This window comes from Crocodylus porosus, unplaced genomic scaffold (assembly GCF_001723895.1).
Source record: "Crocodylus porosus isolate Cpor-Errol unplaced genomic scaffold, CroPor_comp1, whole genome shotgun sequence".
Lineage (NCBI taxonomy): Eukaryota > Metazoa > Chordata > Crocodylia > Crocodylidae > Crocodylus > Crocodylus porosus.
Window position 1 is genome coordinate 3,012,527 of NW_017728918.1, and position 20,890 is coordinate 3,033,416.

General features: G+C 42.9%; 1 protein-coding gene across 5 annotated transcripts in view; it reads left to right on the forward strand.

The window, feature by feature from the left end:
• The window catches only part of SUPT3H (SPT3 homolog, SAGA and STAGA complex component), a 429,703-nt gene that overhangs the window by 228,185 nt on the left and 180,628 nt on the right, over nucleotides 1-20,890 (forward strand). For 4 of the 5 annotated variants that reach the window (XM_019537136.1, XM_019537140.1, XM_019537139.1 and 1 more), the window contains exon 3: nucleotides 12,756-12,840. In XM_019537136.1, coding sequence (XP_019392681.1) covers nucleotides 12,756-12,840 — 85 coding nt within the window. Of the gene's footprint in view, nucleotides 1-12,755; nucleotides 12,841-18,833; nucleotides 18,924-20,890 lie in introns of those variants that run through there. The other variant, XM_019537141.1, reaches the window with a different exon arrangement.

Sequence of the window (20,890 nt, forward strand, 5' to 3'; positions counted from 1 at the left end):
CATGATCCCCAGGGTCTGTGGTTTTCATTCAACCCCAAACCCTAGGGATTACAGCAGCCCTGATCTCCAGGGTCCAGAGGTTTCATGCACTCCTGAGCCATAGGGGTTGTGGCTGCTGTGATCCCTAGGGCTGTGGGGTGCCTGGGACTGGAGGGTTACCATAGGAACAATTCCTCCTTGCCTTGAGGGTGCAGGAAAATGTTGGGGCTGGAGGATCACCGCGATTCTCTGGCCCGAGGTGTTTCTAGCACTCGGGGCAAGGGGCTCACTCCTGCCACAGTTGTCCAGTGTGGTGGTACCACTCCATAGAAATCCTCTGGCCCCTGGGGTGCTTGGGACACCCCCATGGCTGGGAGCCCCTCAGTTGGGTTTTGTGGGGCTCCCAGCTGCTGGAGCCTGCTTCCTGCCAGTGCCTCTTGTGTGAGCTACCCCTGTGGCTGGGAGTCCCTTCAGCTGAGGGGGTATCCAGCCATGGGGGCTTGTTTCTTGCTGATTCAGAGAGAGCCCGGGATTGGCACAATGGGATCTAATGCACAGTCCCACAATTGACCCTCCTGCCACGCATGTGTGTCATGGGAGCAGGGATGATTGTGTGAATCATGCGTTGGATTCCGTTGCATCTTTACCTGCATTTGTAGAGGGGGCTTAAATAAAGTCACCAACCTAAATAATTTCAAGTACACACTTTAACTGAGTGTGTGTGTGTGTGTGTGTGTGGGGGGGGGGTTATCTGTTTTCCTGATATTTTTACTACTTCTGTCCTCCTGTTGGAAATTTGGGACCCACATTGCTAAGTCCTTGGAAAAATTCTGGATTCTCCTGTGCTTAAAGTCTGCAGAAGAGCACTATAGGTTTGGCCTACTCACCTCTGGCATCTGTGAAGAAGTACTGCTTAATGCTTTTCCCTGTTTACCTGTGGGTGAGGTCAGTTCATGATTTGTGTTGCCTGTGATGTGGGTTTTTTCCTACATTGGACCGTCTTGTATTGTTTTGATGTCATTTCCTTACTGGCGTGCTTTGTGCAAAACAGAACTTTTTCTAAAGCAGATAATTTCCCTTTCCAGCCAACCCTACTTTCTGTATCCTCTGCCTTTCTCTTAAGTGTCTTCATCAAGAATAAAAGACCAAATTGATTTTTCTTCTCCAGAATTAAACCATGCACTACTGTCTTCATTCTCTTGCTGCCCACATTAGGATATTGCGGTCACAATACATGCTAGGATGGAGGGTCCCCAGGGTAAACTCCCGAGGTAGGGCAAAGCTATCAAGTCATGTCATGGGATTGGGAATGAAGATGGGCATATAGGAGATGTGGCTGAAGCACTCCTCCATAATTTACACAGCTATGAGAACGGTGGTCTACATATCCACTCCAAAATGAAGACCCTCTGACATCTGCTTTTCTAGTCTTTTCTTTTTTTTCTTGCTCCAAAACATAACAAGAAACATCCTGATGGTAAATTGTGGGGATTCCTTAACCTCGGAGTACCTATCAGTTTTGCCTTTGAGTAATTGCTTGTGTTTGTTTTCTGGTGTTGGAGTTGCTTGCCAATGACTTGACGACTTGACATATGTATGCCACGCACCTTCCACTACATTGTGGTTTGTGCTTTTTTTTTGGTTTTGTTTTGTTTTTTGTGCTGCCTCATTTCAAGTAGCTTCTGAATTTACCAGTTGGGTAGCCGTGTTACTAAAAGCATCTCTGTGGGTTTTTAGATATATTTTTTTTTTTTGCATTTTTTTTAACCTTGTTGGCTCTAGGTTGGAAAACTTCTCCATATTGGGTAGGTGACCACAGACCATTCTGACAACAGATAGGCAATAAATATAATGGGATAAATGCCATATTTACTTGAATAGGAGACTGGGCTTCTCCCCCAGTCAGCATGGGGGGAAAATACTCTCGTCTTATATTTTGCATATGTAGCAGAAGGGGGAGCAGGTGGCTGCTGTGGCTCTGACTGGTCCTGAGCCTGGGTTGGGGCCAGGGTCAGATCTGTGGCAACCTCTTGCCCCTCCCTCCGCTTCCCCTTTGCAGCTGCTGCTTCCCTCCTTGTCACTGCCAAGTGCAGCTCATCTCCTGCCTAGGCACAGAGCATGTTGAAGCTCCTTCCCCTGCCCAGCCAGTCAGTAGCGCTGCTGCTGTTGCTGCTGCATGGCCAGGCAAGGTCTGAGCTTCCGCACTGGGACAGAGCAGTCCCAGTAGCATCCGACAGTAAGGAAAGAAGGGGAGGGACAGTGTTTGTGGGGAGGAGCGCAGGTGGCAGGGCGGCAGAAAGGCTGCAGGGGGAAGAAGTAGGGGGAGGAGAAGACAAGGGGGCTGCCTGACCTCCACGCCCCCCCACTTTGGCCCTCCTGCTGCTGCCTTCCCTGTTGTAGCAGTGAGAGAGGAACAGGAGGGGGTAGGGGGAGCGAGGTTCAAGATGACCCTTCAGTACTTAGATGCTGCACTGGGAAGAATTATAACAAATGTATACATTTTCCGTGTATAGAATCTAATTATGGGGGGTCATCTTATATTCAGGGTCATCTTATGTTCAAGTAAATACTGTACATGGGAAGTAAAAAGGTTTGGGGATTCCTGGGGGATGCTGGTAATACTGATAGCCAGTAGGCAGCAGCAGCAAATATGCATTTCTGCAGCGTATATGGAAAAGAACCTAGTTTTGCTTATTTAAGGTGTTTAGGAGAACAAGGTTAAGTCTATTCACGCATCTGTTTAACAGCTTAAATGGTGTTGTTGGCCCCTTGCTGTTAAACCAGATTCACCAGCGCTGCGGGGGTTAGTAAATCCCATGTGCATTGGGGCAGCTTCGTTGCAACTGGCACTCGGCAGGGATACTAGTCACAGCAACAGCCGAGTTGATCTGCTGACTGAGTGGACCCTGGGCCCCCCTGGTTTGTCCATCTTTCTGGCTAGCCTTGCTCAGATCTTTCAAATCTTGCAGAGGGGAAGTAGCAGCAGCTCTACTCTGCAGTCTCTACACTCCTGGTGGTCTGGCCACTTAGGAAGGCTCTGCACGAGAGCTTTTGCATTAATCTTGTGCCAAATCTGGCCTGTAGCTTTTTGTACATTTACAGGCTTCCAGAAACCAAAGAGGCCTATCAGAAAACAGACTTTATCTATGTCCGTAGGTGCCCCAGGCTTTCTGTCCTGGACTTATTGCAGTAGATGTTTGTGTCATAGGTTCATGTAACGTTGTAATTAAAATGCATGCAGTAGGTGGGTTTGGACAGTTGCACCTTGTGATAAGCTGTAGAGCAATCATGACTCGTATAGAAACAGAATAGAAACAGAAGCTGAAAGTAAGTATTGCGACAACTGGAGCAGTCTTTTCTTTGCTCAAACCACAGCCATGTTTATCTTCCAATGAAACGTCAGAGTTTATAGTGATCGTTTGGTCCCACCCAACATTCAGTTTTTTAAACAGCTATGAAATGAAGTAATCAAAGATGACTTATTTTGTTGGGTGGATGGTAGAATGGTTGGTACACAACAAATGTGGCGCTTCTTTTATCACATCTGGGTATTCCTGTAACCTTTCTGGGCATTGCAAGTAGCTTATTCCTCCTTCTTAGGTCTTTATAGGGCCCCCCTCTGTGGTGTTTCTGAAGCTTTGGCTTGGTTCATAGGATACTGATTTATCTTTTAACAATAAGTGTTCTTTTAAGTACTTTTTATGCTCCGTTAAAAAAAGCCTCTATGCTGTGGAATTCAGAATTTGACATTACAAGTCAAATGATTTGTGTTCTGCTTTTAACCTTCTCCTTCTCTAAGTTTGGCAAACGTCTCTCCTTGGTTTTAGTCTACTGCTTGTTCTGCTATGTGCTAGCACAACGGCATAAGTGAAGGAAGGCATGGAAGCATTAACTTCTCAGTGTTCATTAGTTTATTTTCATGTCCGCATTATAACATTATTTCAGGAAGAAGGAAGGGGCGGAGAATCTTTGGTTTGCCATCAAGAGAGTTTTATTGTATAAATCAGTGGAAAGTGCAATAGAGAAAATAGACAGATGCTATAAATGTCATTGGTGTTTTTTCAGGTTTGATATTTTTTTTTTAGCATCTTGAACTCCAGTATATATTGCAGAAAAAGAGGAAGCGGCTGTGGGTATGGATGGTGGTTTTCACTTCTTTTTGCTGAAACCACCTTGCCAATATCTAGTTTTCTGTGTGTGGGAAAGGAATTGGCAGAAAGAACGTGGGAAAAACTGTGAAAAGAAGCTGAGATTCTCTCTCTTCCTCCCCTCCCAATCTTTGATGCCATTTGTATCTAGCAGTTTTTTCCTTTATAGCAGGTGGCACATCCAGTTTTATAACTCTAAGCCAGTGAGCCTATAAGGTACATAATTATCTTTCCTTCTGTTTAAGTTAATGGTTACGTAAAGAATTCCAGCGGTTGAATTAATTACATTCTTCTGCAAATCTGAACAAGGAGAGAGGTTTGGGTCAAAATGCCCCGGTATGCATAGGGTCTTGATTCACTTGTTTCTCTGCTTACCTGCCGCATATGGACCTTTGTGTTACATCAGTAAGAAATCTGTGCATCAGTGGAGGGACAAAGAGGGGGTTTTCTTGTTCCTTGTTGTTTTGGTTTGTTTGTTTAATTTCAGAAAAGAAAATGAATTAACTTGGGTAAAGTATTGTATTGTAATATTTTATTACAAAATAAGGTTGCTTAATGTCTGAGTTCTAATCTCTAACAAAATGGTTTGGCTCTGTGTTGTTTAATATATGCCATGTCCCTCTATCTATCTGTGTTCCATTTTTCTATATGTTATTGACAGATCATGCAAATAGCTTCATTTAAAAAAACTGTATTTCAGAGCAGATTAAAATGGCACAATTTGTAAACAGAATTATAAATGGGAATTTTGTAGCTCTTTTTACTTAGGCAGTCATAAATGAGATGGAGTTCTCATATTAGAGACGCTATAGAAACGCATAATAAGAGTTCCCCAGAACCACATGAACAGGATGGGCTGATGATAAAGGGTAAATGTAAAGAATGTAACACATGGATGCGATGCAGTGCATGGAGCTGCGATGATGCACACACTTGAGATACTGTTTGAATGTTTTCTTTATTGGTCCAGCCATGAATGTAAACTTGAAAACATTAGAATCTGAAGAGGAGAGCAAAAAGAGGTGTGAGGGCTGTTTCAGCAGAAGAGAAGAAAGCTGATGCTACTGTATGCTTCTTTCAATTTTTAGTTTCATAGCAATAATGCTGTTGTTCCTAGGTAAAGTTGGAAATAATTCCCATTGAAAAAGGAATGCATGTCAGGAAAAGCTGGTACATCCACCTTTTAAGGATGCTTGAATCTAGTTTATAGGTACAATTGCAAAGTATTACATGAGGTGGAGGCACGCCTGCTGTCACTAGGCTACACCATAGTTTATTCATTTAGGTCCCCTCTACACGTTACAAGTATTGCACAATTACCTGGTTAATTGTGCTGTTACCTTCAGGCCAGCTACACGTGCAAAGTAGCTATTATGCCTAAAAAGCTCCAATCAGCTGCTGCATGAACTTAGACCTAAAAAATGTGTACTAGCTTTATAGCTGGTTGCTATTAAGCTTTAATTTACATGCATAGCAGGATCTCTCCTGAAGCTAAGAGCCCCGCCAGCTGAGGGTCCTGCCATTCTCAGACCTGACTTGGTCTGGGTAGTATGGGGACCTGAGTCCCACAGCTGTGGATGCTGAGTGCCAGGACCCAGTGGGTCGCAGCAGCTTGGGGGCATGGGTGCCTTGGGGGTGCATGAAACCCTCAGGGCTGGGAGATTGTGGCTCCCTCAATTTCCCAGGCTGAGGGGTTTCACAGACCCCCCAAAGCTAGGAGATTGCAGCTGTTGCAATCCCCTAGCCCCAAGGGTGCATGGGGCACCCATGCTGCTGGGAGCCCCCTCAACTAAGGGGGTTCCCAGCTGTGGGAGCTTGTGTTTTTCTGGTGCAGGGGGAGCTTGGCATTGGGCTTCCCCTGCACTGGCAGTAGGGTGCAATAGGATCTAATGCACGATCCTGCAATCATACTTCCTGCCATGTACATGTGGCATGGCAGGAAGCACTGTTGTGTGGATTATGCACTAGATCCCATCATGCTTTTACCTGCACATGTAGAGGAGGCCATAGGGACATATTCTTCCACTTTAACTCAGAATGAACAGTATCGTACTCTATGCATGTTTCTATTAAAAATCAGTGAGAGTAACTAAGGCAACATTTGATCCTCAAGTGATGGCCCAAACATTAATTAGAGTTGTCTTTCATTTCTAAAAGGTTATGTCATTTAAATTGCTTTTTCCTTTTGACCTGCATCCGGTTGTATGAGTTTTGGACTAAGCAATAGCCACCTTACTGGGAGAACGCAGGGTTGCGAAGATAAAACTGTTTAAAACTAACCTCACGGAAGGCAGTTAAGGAGGGCGTCAAAAGTAGAGCCTTCCAACAAGGCTTGCAGAATGGTCAATGATTTTCAGATAATCCTACACTGAAATCGTTATTTTTTATAATTCTCTTGGTTATTTTGAGATGAATAAAGTGCACTTGTTAGATTTTAGATCTAATATCTTTATATTCTGGACCAAAGGATACCAGTAAAGTTTTGTAGTAGTGAAGTGACTGTTTCCAAGTAGTGGTAGACCATAGTTTTGCACATCATAACAGGGTAGAAAATTCCACATCTGTTTTGTGAGGGGAAGAATAGAAGCCAAGAAAAGTGAGGAGGGACGTATAGACTTCCAGGAACGCTTCAGCCCTTAAACATAAACTTAAAGGGGCTGTGCTCAAAAAGGCAAGAGCTGAATAGTGGTCCGTATTTTATAGCTCCACAATTCACTGTATTATGTGGTTGAAGTGTTAACAAGTTGCTTCCAAGTTGTCTGCCATGCAGCCATGCAATACATTTTCTATTTTGTTCAGGAAGTCTTGGGATGGTGTTAGTATAATCAAGAGATGGTAAGTTACTTAGACTCATGGAAATGCCATTTTGGTCATCCGAGGTTGGGTTTACAACCTTCTGATGCTAGGTGGACAGGAATATGTTAGTCACCTAAGATGAGGAGGATCCTGTCCCCCTTATGTGATGGGGAAATGTGCATAGCTTGTTAATTAATTTATCATTTATTTTTGTCTGTTCATTCTGTGTTCTCTGACATCATCCAGGTTTTCGTTGCAGTAAAGCTTTTTAGATGAGCAAGGCTGATGGTCTAGCCCATGATTTCCAGCTGATGTGATGAGCGTAAGTTTAGGCTGTTGCACTCCAGATGATATTTTCTTGACTTGGCACTATTGCTGATACCTCATTCAGAGGTGCATCTGGCCTTGTCTTACCCTATTCTGTATAGATTCCTATACCACACTCATCACTTTGATATCTGTGCTCCTTCCAGTAGTGTATTAGGCAGCTGAACTAACATCTGTCATGTATTGTTTATTCTGTCATCTTTTTGTCAAGGAGAGAAGTGTCTGTAGTGAAGTGGTCTTTTATTTTGTTAGGGTTTTTTGTTTTATTGGGTTTGGGGGGAGTTGCGTTTGTATGCATTTATAAAGATATGTGGTGACATATGTATTAGAGAAGATGAGGTCAAGAAATTAAATGGGGATTTGTTATTCAGTAAGCACTAGGAGTAGGGGATATAGAATGAAACTATTAGGAAGCAAAATTAAAACAAGCCTAAGGAAATTTTTTTCGCACAGTATGTAAATTAGCTTGTGGAACTCATTGCCACAATTTGTTGTAGAGGCCGATCATTTTGTTCGTTATAAAGATGCATATTACCCTTCTTGTGGAGAGTTTCATTAAGCCAGAGGGGTTTGAGTGGTCTTTGAACAAGGGCTTCAGGTTGTCTTTTGGGTATCCTGGGCTTGGAGCACAGACCTAGAACTTGATTCAGAATTTATAGGAAGCCAGGAGAGAACAGGGCAGCTTGACGTGCTTATGATTAGCCTTTGTTGTTAAGGAGATGGGATGCAGCATGTGACAGTAGATGAGCTTTCTGAAGCAATCAAGGTTTTGTGCCTAGACATAGTGCTGAAGTCCAGTAGTGGTATGGAGCCAGTCCACAGGCTGGATTGAGACCTGTGTGCCAGAGTTGGGCACCATGCACCCAGATAGGGCCCTGTGTAGCCTTGCCTGGTCTGTGTACCTTGGGATCAGGGCATGTTTGGCCCTGCTTGCCAGGATTGGGCTTTAGAGGCTCACTGTTCCCCACATATGCTGGGATTGGGACTGCACGGTCCCTTGTAGGTCCCATGATTTAGGATTGGGCCTTGAGTCCCAGCATTGCTCCCACACAACCCTGCTGGGATCATGTGCTCAATCTAGTGTTCAGGTCCTGGGGCTCCCTGTGGGTCTGGAAATTTGGGAGCAGGGGAGCAGTGCTGCTGCTACATCTTTGGATACATAGGGAGCCCTCCGAGCCAAATGACATGGTCCTGGGGGGGGATGAGCACCGCTGTTCTAGCCAGCTTCCCTCTTCCACGGGGTCTGGTTCTTTTCGCCTGCGGACCTGTATGACTACAACCTGTATCTAATGACTTATGATCAATTTTGTGTGTGTTCACCTATAAACAAAGATGGCTGCACAGTAGCTGTGAACTGTTCAAAAGGATTTTCCTCTACTTATCAGCATGGCTTTTATTTTCTCAGATTCAGCTCCAGCCAGCCAGCCAGGAGCCGGTCTTCATAGTTTCATAGTTTCTAGGGTCAGAAGGGACCTGAACAGATCATGTAGTCCAACCCCCTGCCATGGCAGGAAAGAGTACTGGGGTCAAACGACCCCAGCAAGGTGTTCATCTAACCTCCTCTTAAAAACCCCCAGGGTAGGAGCCTGCACCACATCTCTTGGAAGTTGGTTCCAGGCCCTAGCGTGTTCACACACTGGGCCATCTTTGGTATTATTGCACTGAAAAACAGATAGAGTTGTTGTCCCTATATTGTTCATATTTTCATAGGGAATTTATCATTGTGTGCATCTGCAAGTGAAGGGTCTAATTGTGGGGTTTCCCGTTACTGTTTATTGGCTTCATCCCTTCAAGAAGGACTTGGATCACTTTAGTGAATTATCTTGAACCCATTTCATGCCAGGGAAGATGGTCTGAATCAGGGGTGGGCAAAATACAGCCCACGGGCTGGATCTGGCCTGCTAGCTGATTGAATCTGGTCTGCGGGCTTTGGGCAACAGGTAGGAAGGGGAAGTACTGGGGGGGAAGCTGCAGTTGGTGTGCAGAAGTGCAGAGCTGGCGGGAGCATGGGACCAGAGCCAGTGGGACCACGGGGATGGGGCCAACAGGAGTGCAGGTCTGGCAGAAGTGCAGGTCCAGGACTGGCAGGAGGGCGGGAGTGCAGGGATGACAGGGGCATGGGGCTGGGGCTACTGAAAACGTGAGATTAGAGCCAGTGGGAGTGCAGAGCTGGCAGGAGGCCTGTGGAAGCATGAGGCCAGAGTCAGCTGGAGTGCGGGAATGTGGGGCCAGCAGGAGCATTGTGCCATTGCTGGTTGAGGCCAGTGCAGGCAGGGTAGGGGCTGCTGCAGGTGGGGCTCAGTCCCGTGGGGAGCGCCAGGGAGCTGTGTGGGGTGGAGGGAGGATGCAGACTGCATCGGCGCTGCCTAGGCAAGCTCTGCTGCATGCATCCCCTGCCCCTCCCTCCCACCACCCACCCCCTGCCTGCTCCCAGGATCTAGCATTCAGGCCGCCTCCCAACACGCACACACCCAACCCACATCCTGCCATACCCACACCCCCCCACACCCTCCCTCTCACCGCACCTCTAGGGTGACCACCTTTTCAAAATGGAAAGCTGGAACACATGCCTGCCTCTCTTGCCTTCCAGCCCTCCTGCCTGTGCTGGCAGCATGACTGGAGCACGGATGGAAGTGGGCTACTTGCTATGGGTTTGGGACTCCCCACCCTGCTGCCTTTCCCTCAGGAGTCCTGCACCAGCCACGTGCCCCCTGCCCACCCAGCAGCAACAGGAGGTATACCTCCATGTTGCCGCCACCCCTGCTGGTGCCAGGCAGCCAGGGGATGGATGCCTCACTATGGCGGCCTGGCCAGTGCAGGGCTCCCGGGGAGGGCAGCATGGTGGGGACCCCTGAGCCCACAGCGGGCAATGTGCACCTGCCCCCACCCTATGCACAAATCAGGGGGGCATATGCCTCTCCATGCCCGTCTCTTTGAGTGCATGCAGCAGTGGAGAGCTGCTCCCCCCACTCCCCCCCAGAAAAGCCACCCATGGCTTCATGCTGCTCCCTGTTCCAGCCCCGAGCTTCATGCTGGGCACTGTGGCTGGGCAGCACCCTGAGTCCCTGCTCCACTCTCCCTCACCATGGGGGCCTTAGTTTGCTCCCCTTGCCTCCTCTATGCCCCCATAAACTTACCTGCAGGGAGCTGCTGCCCACACTGTCTGGCTGTATTTCTGACTGTGTGCATGGTTGCAGGGATGCACGTGCATGTGGCACCCCCTACGTCCCACTCCCAGGGGCCCCAAGCTTGCAAGGGGAAACCCACTGCTCCCAAATCTGGATTCCTGCAGGATACTATGAATTTGGCAAGTGAATGCTGTCTTGGTATGTAGCCTGAGACTGGGATCTGATGTTTTCATTCTGAGACTCTCCCACCCAATTAGGGACTAGTGGTCACCCCCCACAAGCACACCCCCCATCCCACCCCTCCTCCCCCAACTGCATGTTCCCCAACATATACCCCTCTACCCCTCCACACGGACTATACAAGAATAAGACTTTATTTTGAGCTATTGTATAGTGTTGGGTGCGTGGGCCGCCTTATGTCATGGACCATGTGACAGGGTGGGACTTCCAGATCTAAGATAGTAACCCTCCCCTCCCAAAAAGAGTACTTAAGGGGCAAGGGGAAGGATTGTAAGTGGGAAAGGTTAGGGTTTAGGGGCAGGGCTTCCAGTCCCAAGATAGTGACCAGTGGGCAGGGCTTAGCAGTTTGACAAAGGGTGTACCCCTGTGGTCCTCAGCAGCTCACCAAAACGCATTAAGCATCCCACGAACCAAAATAATTGCCCACCCTTGGTCTAAATGTTACAGAGAAGATCAGAAGGACGGTATGGGATGTCTATTCTTTATCTGTTGGTAGGAGTAGATAATTTATAAATGCTAACTTAGCCTAAATCAAAGAAATTAGGCTGAATCCAGATTGTGCCAGATATAGGATATTAGCGTCAATCAGATGAACTCTTAGTACTACTGGGACTTGGGCTTCTCTGTGAACTTGTTCTGGGGTGGGAGGCTAGCTTATTAGAACTAGTGGGAATTTTTACATGTGCTTCTGGCATGGTGCCGGGCACTTCTAATTAGCAAGCTGTGCTAATTAAGAGTGACTGGTGCTGCATCAGCTGCAGGTGTATCAGTGGCGCAGTGCATGTCAGGGCTGAGAAAATGGTGGCAGTGCGCTTTGAACCATAAAGCGCCACCGCCATTTTCATAGTGCTGGTGCGTGCTGTGACGCGTGAGGTTGCCAGCATGTGTCAGTTTACGTGCTCGAGCAGACTCAATTAATCAAGTCCGCTCCGATGCGCTGGATTTCCAGCATATCAGAGCAGGCTCCCTGCAAGTGTGTAAGAGCCAAGTGTTTCCAGGCTGGATTTTTTTGATGTCAGCTGGGCTACTGCATGTTTGAAAGAGGATGGGAAGAATCCTCCTCTCAAGGAGGTGACAGCTTGTTGCAGGAAGAGCAGCACTAGTTGCTGCTGCTGCTTTCACAAGCCAGGAAGGACAAGAGGGAGGTTATAAAGGGATCGCTGTTATATGTTTTCATGCGCTTACAAGCAGTGGGTGAGAAGAGGGCAGTAGCAGAGCTGAATTATTCCAAGTGATTTTATCTCACCTAGAGGCTATTCCTTGAAGGAGTCTCAGCTCATTATGACTGTGAGCAGTGTATTGTCCTGAAGAAGGTTTTTTGCACTACTGTATGCTGACAGCCTCCAAATGCAAGGCTCCGATGCATCCATCGTGTCTTACTTACTCCAGTCTTTCGTCTCCCGCTTGCCTGTCTTTATTTACTATTCCAGTTTATCACAGCTGCTTCTGTAACACCTCCTATTGTTGTAATTGCTTTACACTCTGAGATGTGTTTTTAATTATAAGATTGAATGACACAGGTCATAAAAAGATAATATACTTGAAGGCATTTGTGATAGGTGATGTATAGTATGCTTTAAAATTCCTTCCCTTTAATCCAGAGCAGTTCTTTCTGAAAGCATGTATTAAATGACATTTAACTTGGGGACAAAAAAAAAAGACAGTACTATTAATGTTTAGCATAAATACTCTGAGTAAGACTTTAAAGGCTGTTTTTCAATTTGTAAACAGAAGGGGAAGTAATCACTGTACTGTTAAATATCATAGTGTGTAGCGTGTTTTGAGTATAGTTTTTCAGAGAAGTTAAAAGGTAAAAAAAATCCATCTAGTTCATTTCTTTTACTGCAGGATTGTTTCCTATAGTACATTGAAGATGATTTTAATTTGTATTTGTTTTAGTTTTAAATGTCCCTACTAGTTAGGGTTCATCTCTTCTCTTAAGGGCCACTTCGGCTCAGTTTCATTAATTTTTTTCTTATTCCCCATTTAGTGCAGTTATTCTTTCTTATACCCCTTGCATCACATGAACTCTTCAGGTCAGCGGAGGTTTTGTATACGTGTGTGTTTTGCTCAGTTTCACAATGGCTTTTCTTTTACCTTCATTTTGGTAATTTTATCATGAACATTGTTTTTCCAGGTTTTCTTTAGGGGATGCTCGCAGGCCACTTCATGAAACAGCAGTGTTAGTGGAAGACATTGTCCACACTCAGCTGATTAATTTGGTAAGAAGATTTTTAGCCTTTTGATTAAAACCATGTCCTCAGTTAGACAAACCAGTCTTTGATGTAAAGAGGCTAGATAATGCTTTAGCTCTGTCATACTCTACGTTGCACATGGTGCAGGGACTGCAGAACGTGTGAATAGTTCTCTGAATCCAGATTGTGCCAGATATAGGATATATCCATGTCTCTGCCCGCGACAGTCTGGAGAAATCGCTGTAACATCCAGATATGCAGCTCTCTGCTCTGCTGCTTGTTCCACGCTATTATATAACCATACATCACTGTAGCCCTAGGCCCACTTAGTTTCAGCTGCCTGCATCTTGCACCGTTTTTTGGAGGAAAAAAAAAAAAGGTGAAGGATGGCCATTTTCAAAATCGCATTTCTTAAAAAGCAAAAATAATTGATGACGTATAAGACTTTGTGATGTTTTAAAATGTTTTATGAAAATATATCCAAATATTTTTTACTTCTAGAAAACTAAATGAAAAAAATGCGTAATTGTAATATTTTTTAAAAACCTATCAGAAATATTACTACAAAGTTGTGAAAAACCAAAATGAAACTGTTTTAAAACTTATTATGAATCACAACTGGGAATTTTTGTTATTTTTTTTAACATTTTGCCCATCTCTCCTGAGGACTATCTGTTGTGGAAGTAGTCGCAGACCAGATATTCTGTTGTGGCAATCATTGGTATTGAAAAGACACCAAGGCATGCCAATAATACTTTTAACATGTTTCTTAATTTAACATGTGTAGATGTTTTGTAAAAATTAATTATTTTATGCATCTCCTTGGAATGTGGAAGTATAAGAGAACAGTTTTTATTGGTGTGAGCATTGAGGTGAGTTTATGGACCTTATTGTAAATAAATAATTTGTGCTTTTATACTTCTTTTAAGAGATACAGTAGCTGTAATATTGTAGTAACAGAGAATTGATCTGAACCACGCTATAAAGGTGAAGCTAAAGTTCCAGTTCAGTCTTATACCTGTTGAGAAAATACAGTTGTCCTCTAGACATAACTGCATTTATACATTTATTAGGCTACTACTTTTTTTTTTTTTTTACAATGACTTTAAGCATAAAAAAAAAATGACCGTTGCTTTATTTATCCTGTAGTGTTAGTAGCAGGAGGATTATTTATTTTCGTGCTCCATTGATGCTGAGCTGAACTTTATGGTAAAATTTGCATTTGACACAGATTTAACCTGTGGCCTTGTGGTCTTTTTGTTTATATAAATAAATAACGAATACCTTAAGCTGGATACTTAGTCAATGGCCATGACCTCTAAGTTAACCCTAAATGGTGTGTAGGAGCATGTATGATTTCCTGCCAGGAGGAAGAATGGGAATAGACCAGCAGATAAACTGCTTTTCTAACCTCTCACCTTTTAGCCCAAGACAGCACTTTATTTCAGAGGAAGTGAAAGTATCTTTAATGGCTTATTGTTTCGACCTTTGACACCTACAGGACGGAACTCTTCAATCATGAACTTTTTACATGTCAGGTTTCTGATGAGACACAGGATTTTTCACTTTTTTTATCTTAGGATGTTTCAAATTCTTCCTGAGCTGGCATCAAGTATTTATTTGGTTTTTGTCATCTTAAATGCTTATGTCCATTTGTTGTATTAGGCAGTAAACTTATTGCGTATTAATGCTGGTACATGTGAGTTCAGTGCATAGCACTCATGCTTTACGTGCAACATAAACCTTGTTATCTCTTTTCCTTTTTCCACAATCCAATTTGTGATGTGTATATGATACAAAGTCACCATGTTGTTATCCATCTTTCATAGTGGATGTTTCTAGGAAGAGATCATAATTCTTTATCAAATCCAGATTTGAGCTTCTGAATTCCGGAGTAAGAAGCCAGCTTGATTATCTTTGATTGCCTGACTTTTGATATCTTTGAAGTTTATAGTTCTGACTTCCTATTTTCAAAGTTTATCTGAACTCTGTTAAAGCGGGGGCTAGTTTAGACAAATTTACGTGGTTACTACTTCAAACTGTTACACACTTTATGAAGTCTAGCTGCTGTGGGAGGTGACAGCACCAAGAAGTCAAATTTTTGGAAAGCTTTTAAATTAATTCTTCATGGTTGCTACCAGAATCTGGTTCTGGTGATCTAAATGAAGGCCACAGTTTTAATTCAAGCAGGTGCAGTGTCAGAGTGGACACTTCCACTAGCTCACTCTAACAGTCCATATACACCATCACTTCATTAATGTCACAGATTTTGCCAACTTCATTTTTTAAAAAATTACTTTTAGACATGTTAATTTTAAATGCATTCTTGGCTTTTTGCTAAACCAAAACCAATAAATAAGTATAGGATGAAAGTAGACATACAAAACTTTGCGTAGGCATATTTTCTGTGTACCAACAGAAATAAAGCTAAAGTACATTTTACGACTTAAAACAATATTTTCTTCTCAAACAGCACAATAACAAGGTTTTTAGTCCTAAGCCAAATTCACTGGGAGCCTGTAATACATTTCTGGGGGAAGTACCTTCTTGATTTAACAATGTCTATATAACTGTGTAAGTAACTAAATAATTCTTAGATTTTATGTCTTTGTACTATTGCAGTCACTAGAAGCTACAGTCACACCTCCGTTGTGCTGGGTGACGTGCACACATTTAACAGAAATCTTTATTCCAGAGAATTTTAAAATCTTAATAGAGAAGATAGTTTAAATTCCACCTCTGTTTGAGTGACCACATATTTTCAGTGGTACCTTGCTGTACAAAGTGTTTTTAAGATTTTAACAAGCAACAGTAGATTTGTTTAATTAATGTACAAAACTCCATGCAAACAGCAACAAACGATATCTCACAAAACTACTGTGTTTTTAAGTGTTGTTATTTCTGCTTGCTGCATGGGGAACTTGAACTTGGGAGGCTGTAATCTTCCCAAAGCCATGGAAAGTGTTTCCTTGAGAGACAGGAGCAAAACTTGGGGCTCCCTGACCCACACTTTGACACTACAAATGCTCTATCACATATTCTCTGTCTGTAGGTGTCATTAGCTTTTCCTTATTGTGGTGCTGGATACATTCTCTGTTAATGAATATGTAAAAAGGTTTTATTGTATTATATTAAAAAAAACCCTATTAGTGTGTGTATGCGTATCCTCCGTAATATGAGCCATATTTCAAGTGGTGCAGGTCCCACTACCTTAGCCATCCTCAGCTGATGGGCGAGGATTGGCAGACCCTTGATTTTTTTAAAATGCCTTGTTTCTCTGTGGTGTTAAGCTGTCTATATGTCAAACTGTGGTGGTATTCTAGATCATATGTTACTCTATGTGGTTGAGCCTCTGAAGCCAGGTAAAATAATTTGCAATATCACATCTTTATATATTTGCCTCGATGCTGTTGCACAACTGATATTTTTAACAGAAACAGTAAGGTGGATTCTGTATTCATGATTTGTGGATGTAACAGAAGCTGGTTGGCAGTTGTAATGAGATAGCTAGTTACTGATCAGAGTTATGCTTGTAGGATTAAGGAAGTCAAAACTTCAGCCCTTCAAATGGAAAGTTCCCTTGTTCAGAAGGGCTAAGCAAAGTGGTGAATTTTAAAGCAACAAAGCTGAATAATCCCTTAGAGTCCACTAACAAACATTGTGCCATGGGTCCCTTCTGGGTGCAAAGTTGCCCAGCTCGTTCCTGTCCAGCTGCCAGAACTTTCAGGTTTCCCTGTTTGAGTGTAATGTTTGAATTTAATAAATCCAGTACGTCCCAAAAGAGGTACAGTACCATTTGTACTTCACTGGAACGAAGAGCAATGCATGTGAAGAGGGCGCAGTGCTGCACGTTCTGGGTGCCTGCTATGTAACATGTTGTTGTCCACGTAGTGGTTTTTATCAGCTTTTTTTTTTTAAACTGTCTGCAAATAATTATAGTTCTGCACCCAAGCTTATCAATATATCAGTTACAGCAGGAATTTCAGGAAACAAAACAGGAAATTCGTATTAAAATCTAGAAGCAGTACAATGCACAAGCAATAAGAAGAGAAAAACTGAAAGTGTCATGCCACTGAATATTGTACACCATCACATTTAGCAAAAATACTCATCTTTGTTGATTAATTTATTAATGCCCATGCAAAACACAATCTCTCTTTATGCTTAGAGGTTAAATTTTTGCCACCAGTGGAGCCCAGGTAGCTTTTTCCATTGAGTTCTAAAGGTAGGATTTGGCCCTCAGATTTATTTTTACTTATAGTAGCTTTCATAAATTAACAGGAATTTTGTAATCTTTAGTAAAAGGTTTTGTGGACTGTTATTAAAATAAAGACGTGGTCTGGGAGGCAGACATCCTAGCTGATAGCCTTTCACTCTGGATTTGGTCATCATTTATTCTTAATTCTTATTAGTCTAGTATAATCTTAATTTGGTCCTATTTACTTCTTTAAAACCTTAGATAAAAACTTGTCTCTCTTTTTTTTTTTTTTTTTTTCCCCAACCCCCTTCCTATTTTTGGACCATGTACTTAAGAAGTTTAGGAGTCTAAGTTTGGTGGGGAAAGAGGGCAGGGTTGGATCAAGACACAGTGTGCCGCCCCCCACTCTTCCTCCATCCACCCCTTTCCTGCCAGAGAGGCAGGTAAGCCAGTGTGATGTCTGGGCTACACAAGGGTTTAATTGACTCTAAATTGAAGCAGTGGGGTTTTTTTTAAAAACCCACCGCTTCAATTTAGGGCCCCTGTTTCATCTACACATGCCCTTAGGTGTCCATGTGCATCATGCAGGAGAGACCAGAACATTTTTTAGTAGTAAAATCACTTGGAATTGCACATGTACCCCTTTTTCCTCCTGCTTGAGGGCATACAAGGAGGGATAGCCATGTCTCCTCCTCAGGCCCTTCCCCCTGCCGGATGGAAGGCAGCAGGGTGGAACCTGGTAAGCATCCGACCTTCTCATCCATAGCTTTCTGCAAACTTTTAAAATTCTTAAGTGCATCTACTGTTTTCAGAACTTGGAGTATTTTCTGAGGGGGGAAGAGTACTGTTCATAAAAGTCTTTTCTCCTCTTCCAGACTCAACATTTGCTTTTACTTAGCATTACAGAGCAGAGGAACAGAAGGCACAAGATCAGGAGTAAAAGAAACATATACTCGTGTCAGGAGAGGGAGCAGCATAGTCTAACATGCACAAGAGGGGTTTGGGAGGGAACCAGGAAAAAATGAGAACTGAGACATGGGTGACGGATGCTTCCCGCGTGTTGTGAGGTTGTGGGGGCGGGGAATCCTCCAGCAGTCGTTCGCCGAGCCAGTGGCGAAACCGGAAGTGCACTTCCACTTTCACAGCTGGTGCTTCCAGGGGGTGCGCGGCCAATCCCAAGGGCTGCACGTGCACCTGTGTGCACCCCCTACGTGTCACCAGTGAACTGAGATATAGGCAAGGATAGAGGTTTTCTGTATTCCGATAGCTTTTGTGGAGCCAAGCTATGCTAATCTTTTCTTCCCAGTTTGACTCCTTTTGTAACCTGTATGGCCTCCATACTGTACTTGAATCCAAAAGCAAGATCTCAGTTCATCTTGCTGCATTTTTAATATACTGCTCCATAACGTTATGCACTTAATTTTAGAATTTCTGACATTCCTTAAAAAAAAGAGATTTAAATTGAAAACAGTCATTCATTAACAGAAATTGGCCTGTGACATAAACAAACAGTGTAAAGCACTGTTCACTCTTCAACACGAAGTTATTTGCAACTGTCACTTATGCCACCCCAGTAACGGGAAAAGTCCTTGTTTTATGAGTCTGTTTTAAAACAGTAATAAAGTTTCCTGTGCAGGACATTAATTAGAGGGGTTATCAAAATAAGACAAACTAATATAATTTGTGATTGTACAAAATAAAGGAAGTGGAGGGTACCATGGGGACCTAATGAATCACAGGATGGAAACAATCTTCTGGCTAACTAAACATTCAGACTTTGTACTAAGTCATAGAGTGTATATACAACTCAGCAAACCGGAACACACTGTGTGTTTACATGAATGGGATAAAGGAGTTCACAAAAACCATCTGGGAAAAATCCTTGGAGTATTTCGTCTGTTCCTACTGTAGGGTAAGTTAAACAACATATATGCAGTTACAGCAAACTCCTGGCACACCTGCATCGGGATAAGCCGAAGTGGGAAATCATTCTGTGGTATGAAGGTTTCCACGAGTACGAAAAATGTGAATTTTATTTCCATTTTTACTTGTGTGTGAGGACTAGAGGGGAATTTGTCTAGATAAAGTAATTGTTGTCTGTTCATTACGCATATATCTTAATTTGCTACAAGTGTGCTTTAATTGGACCACTTGTGATATTATAATTAAATTACAGCTTGGCTAAATTAAATTGCTGTGGTGTGCAAAACAGAATTTTTTTTTTTCGTATTCCCTGGTTTTTTTCAAATATTTGAAAATTCTATTTGATTTAATGAGTAGAATAAGCTGATGGATTTTATAAGCTGGATGTTTTATTTCTAGACTTTAGGTAGGTAGTTTAAATTACAGAAAAATAGCTTAAACTACCAACGCGCTGTACTGCATCATTTGTCTTGGATGAAGATCCACAATAAATTTAGTCTTTTCTCTGCCATCCTGAAGATCAAGTCTTACTACTTTTATGACAGAGCAGCCCCAGGACAGGGTATCCTGACATATAAGACATGTCATTTGGCTAATATGTGGGTTTTTACAATAAGCTACCCGTTTTGGGGTACTTCTGTTTTTCTTTCTCTGTGCATTATTTCCTGAGTGACAAGCACCAAACTTCAGATTACATGAACACACACTTTGATCCACTTGGATCTTTTCATCATTCACTCTTTATAAAAAAAAACAAACAACCCCCCCCAAAAAACCTGTGATGAAGTGCTAGCATTGAAACTTTTAATTGATTATCCTGGATTTTTTTATCCAGACAGATTGTTTGTTATTTAGTGAATATAAAGAAAGTGTCAACTTAACTTGTTTAACTGTAATTTAGCAGGATCTTATTCAAATTTATACTTACTCTAAGGCATGGAAACTCTATCACTAAATCATTCAGAGTACTTTTTTCCCCAAAACAGTCGACATGCTTAAACTAGAATCTTAATATTCAAGGAAGCGCAAGGCAAAAGGGCACCATATTATCAAAACAATAACCGAGTATTTGGAGAAACTACTCTCTTAAATTTTGTATTTGCAAACATACATTTATTTTGTTAAAGCAAAATCTCTGCAAAATGTTGAACAGTGAGTCCAAAAACTGTCTAAAAGATCCTGGGGTTCTAATCACTGTGTTTGGGGCAGGTTATCTGTTCTCCCTGTGTTCTCTTTGCAATTTAGAAATCACTTCTGAATATGTAGCCTATTCCTACACTTCACTACCCACTGCCATTGCTGCAAGGTTTGGGATGGGGCGTGACCAGAGAGTATTATTCTGCAGGTATGCTAAGCTAGCAAATGGTTCTTGGAAATCATTGTCCGCTGGACAGACTTTAAATAACCCTTAGGAAGCCGTGCTTTGACATGGGATAGAGTATCAGAGTATTATGGCTCTTTCTCTGCCTCTATTCTCATCGTCTGAACTGCCCTAGTAGCTACATGAGAGAGTTCAGCCTTCCTTCAGGTGCTTCATCTGGTTTGCAAGAAGCCACCTGACTCTTTGAGAGTCCTCAAGCGTAGTAGAGGGGCATGGAATGGGCAACTAGAGACATGCAGAAGAGGTGCAGAGCAGCTGTCAAGGGCCACAGGCTGGATCCCACTGGCTTCTCGAGAAGGGCCTAGTACTCAGAGATGGAAAGCTACAGTTTTTGGATCTGAAACTTTTTTTGAATTCAGTGAAATTTGTTTAACCTCTAAGTCTCAGGTGCCTCATTGTAAAAGTTAAAATAATGCTACGAAGAATACTATTGTAGATAAATGTGCATGTTTTATTTTAGGTGGAAAGGGTGGACTGTTTTCCATTGGCTTCATTGTCAGAATTATCCGTATTGGCTGAAATTTTCTCGTCTTACTATCTCATAAGGCTGAATTATTTTTGCATGTTTGACCCCC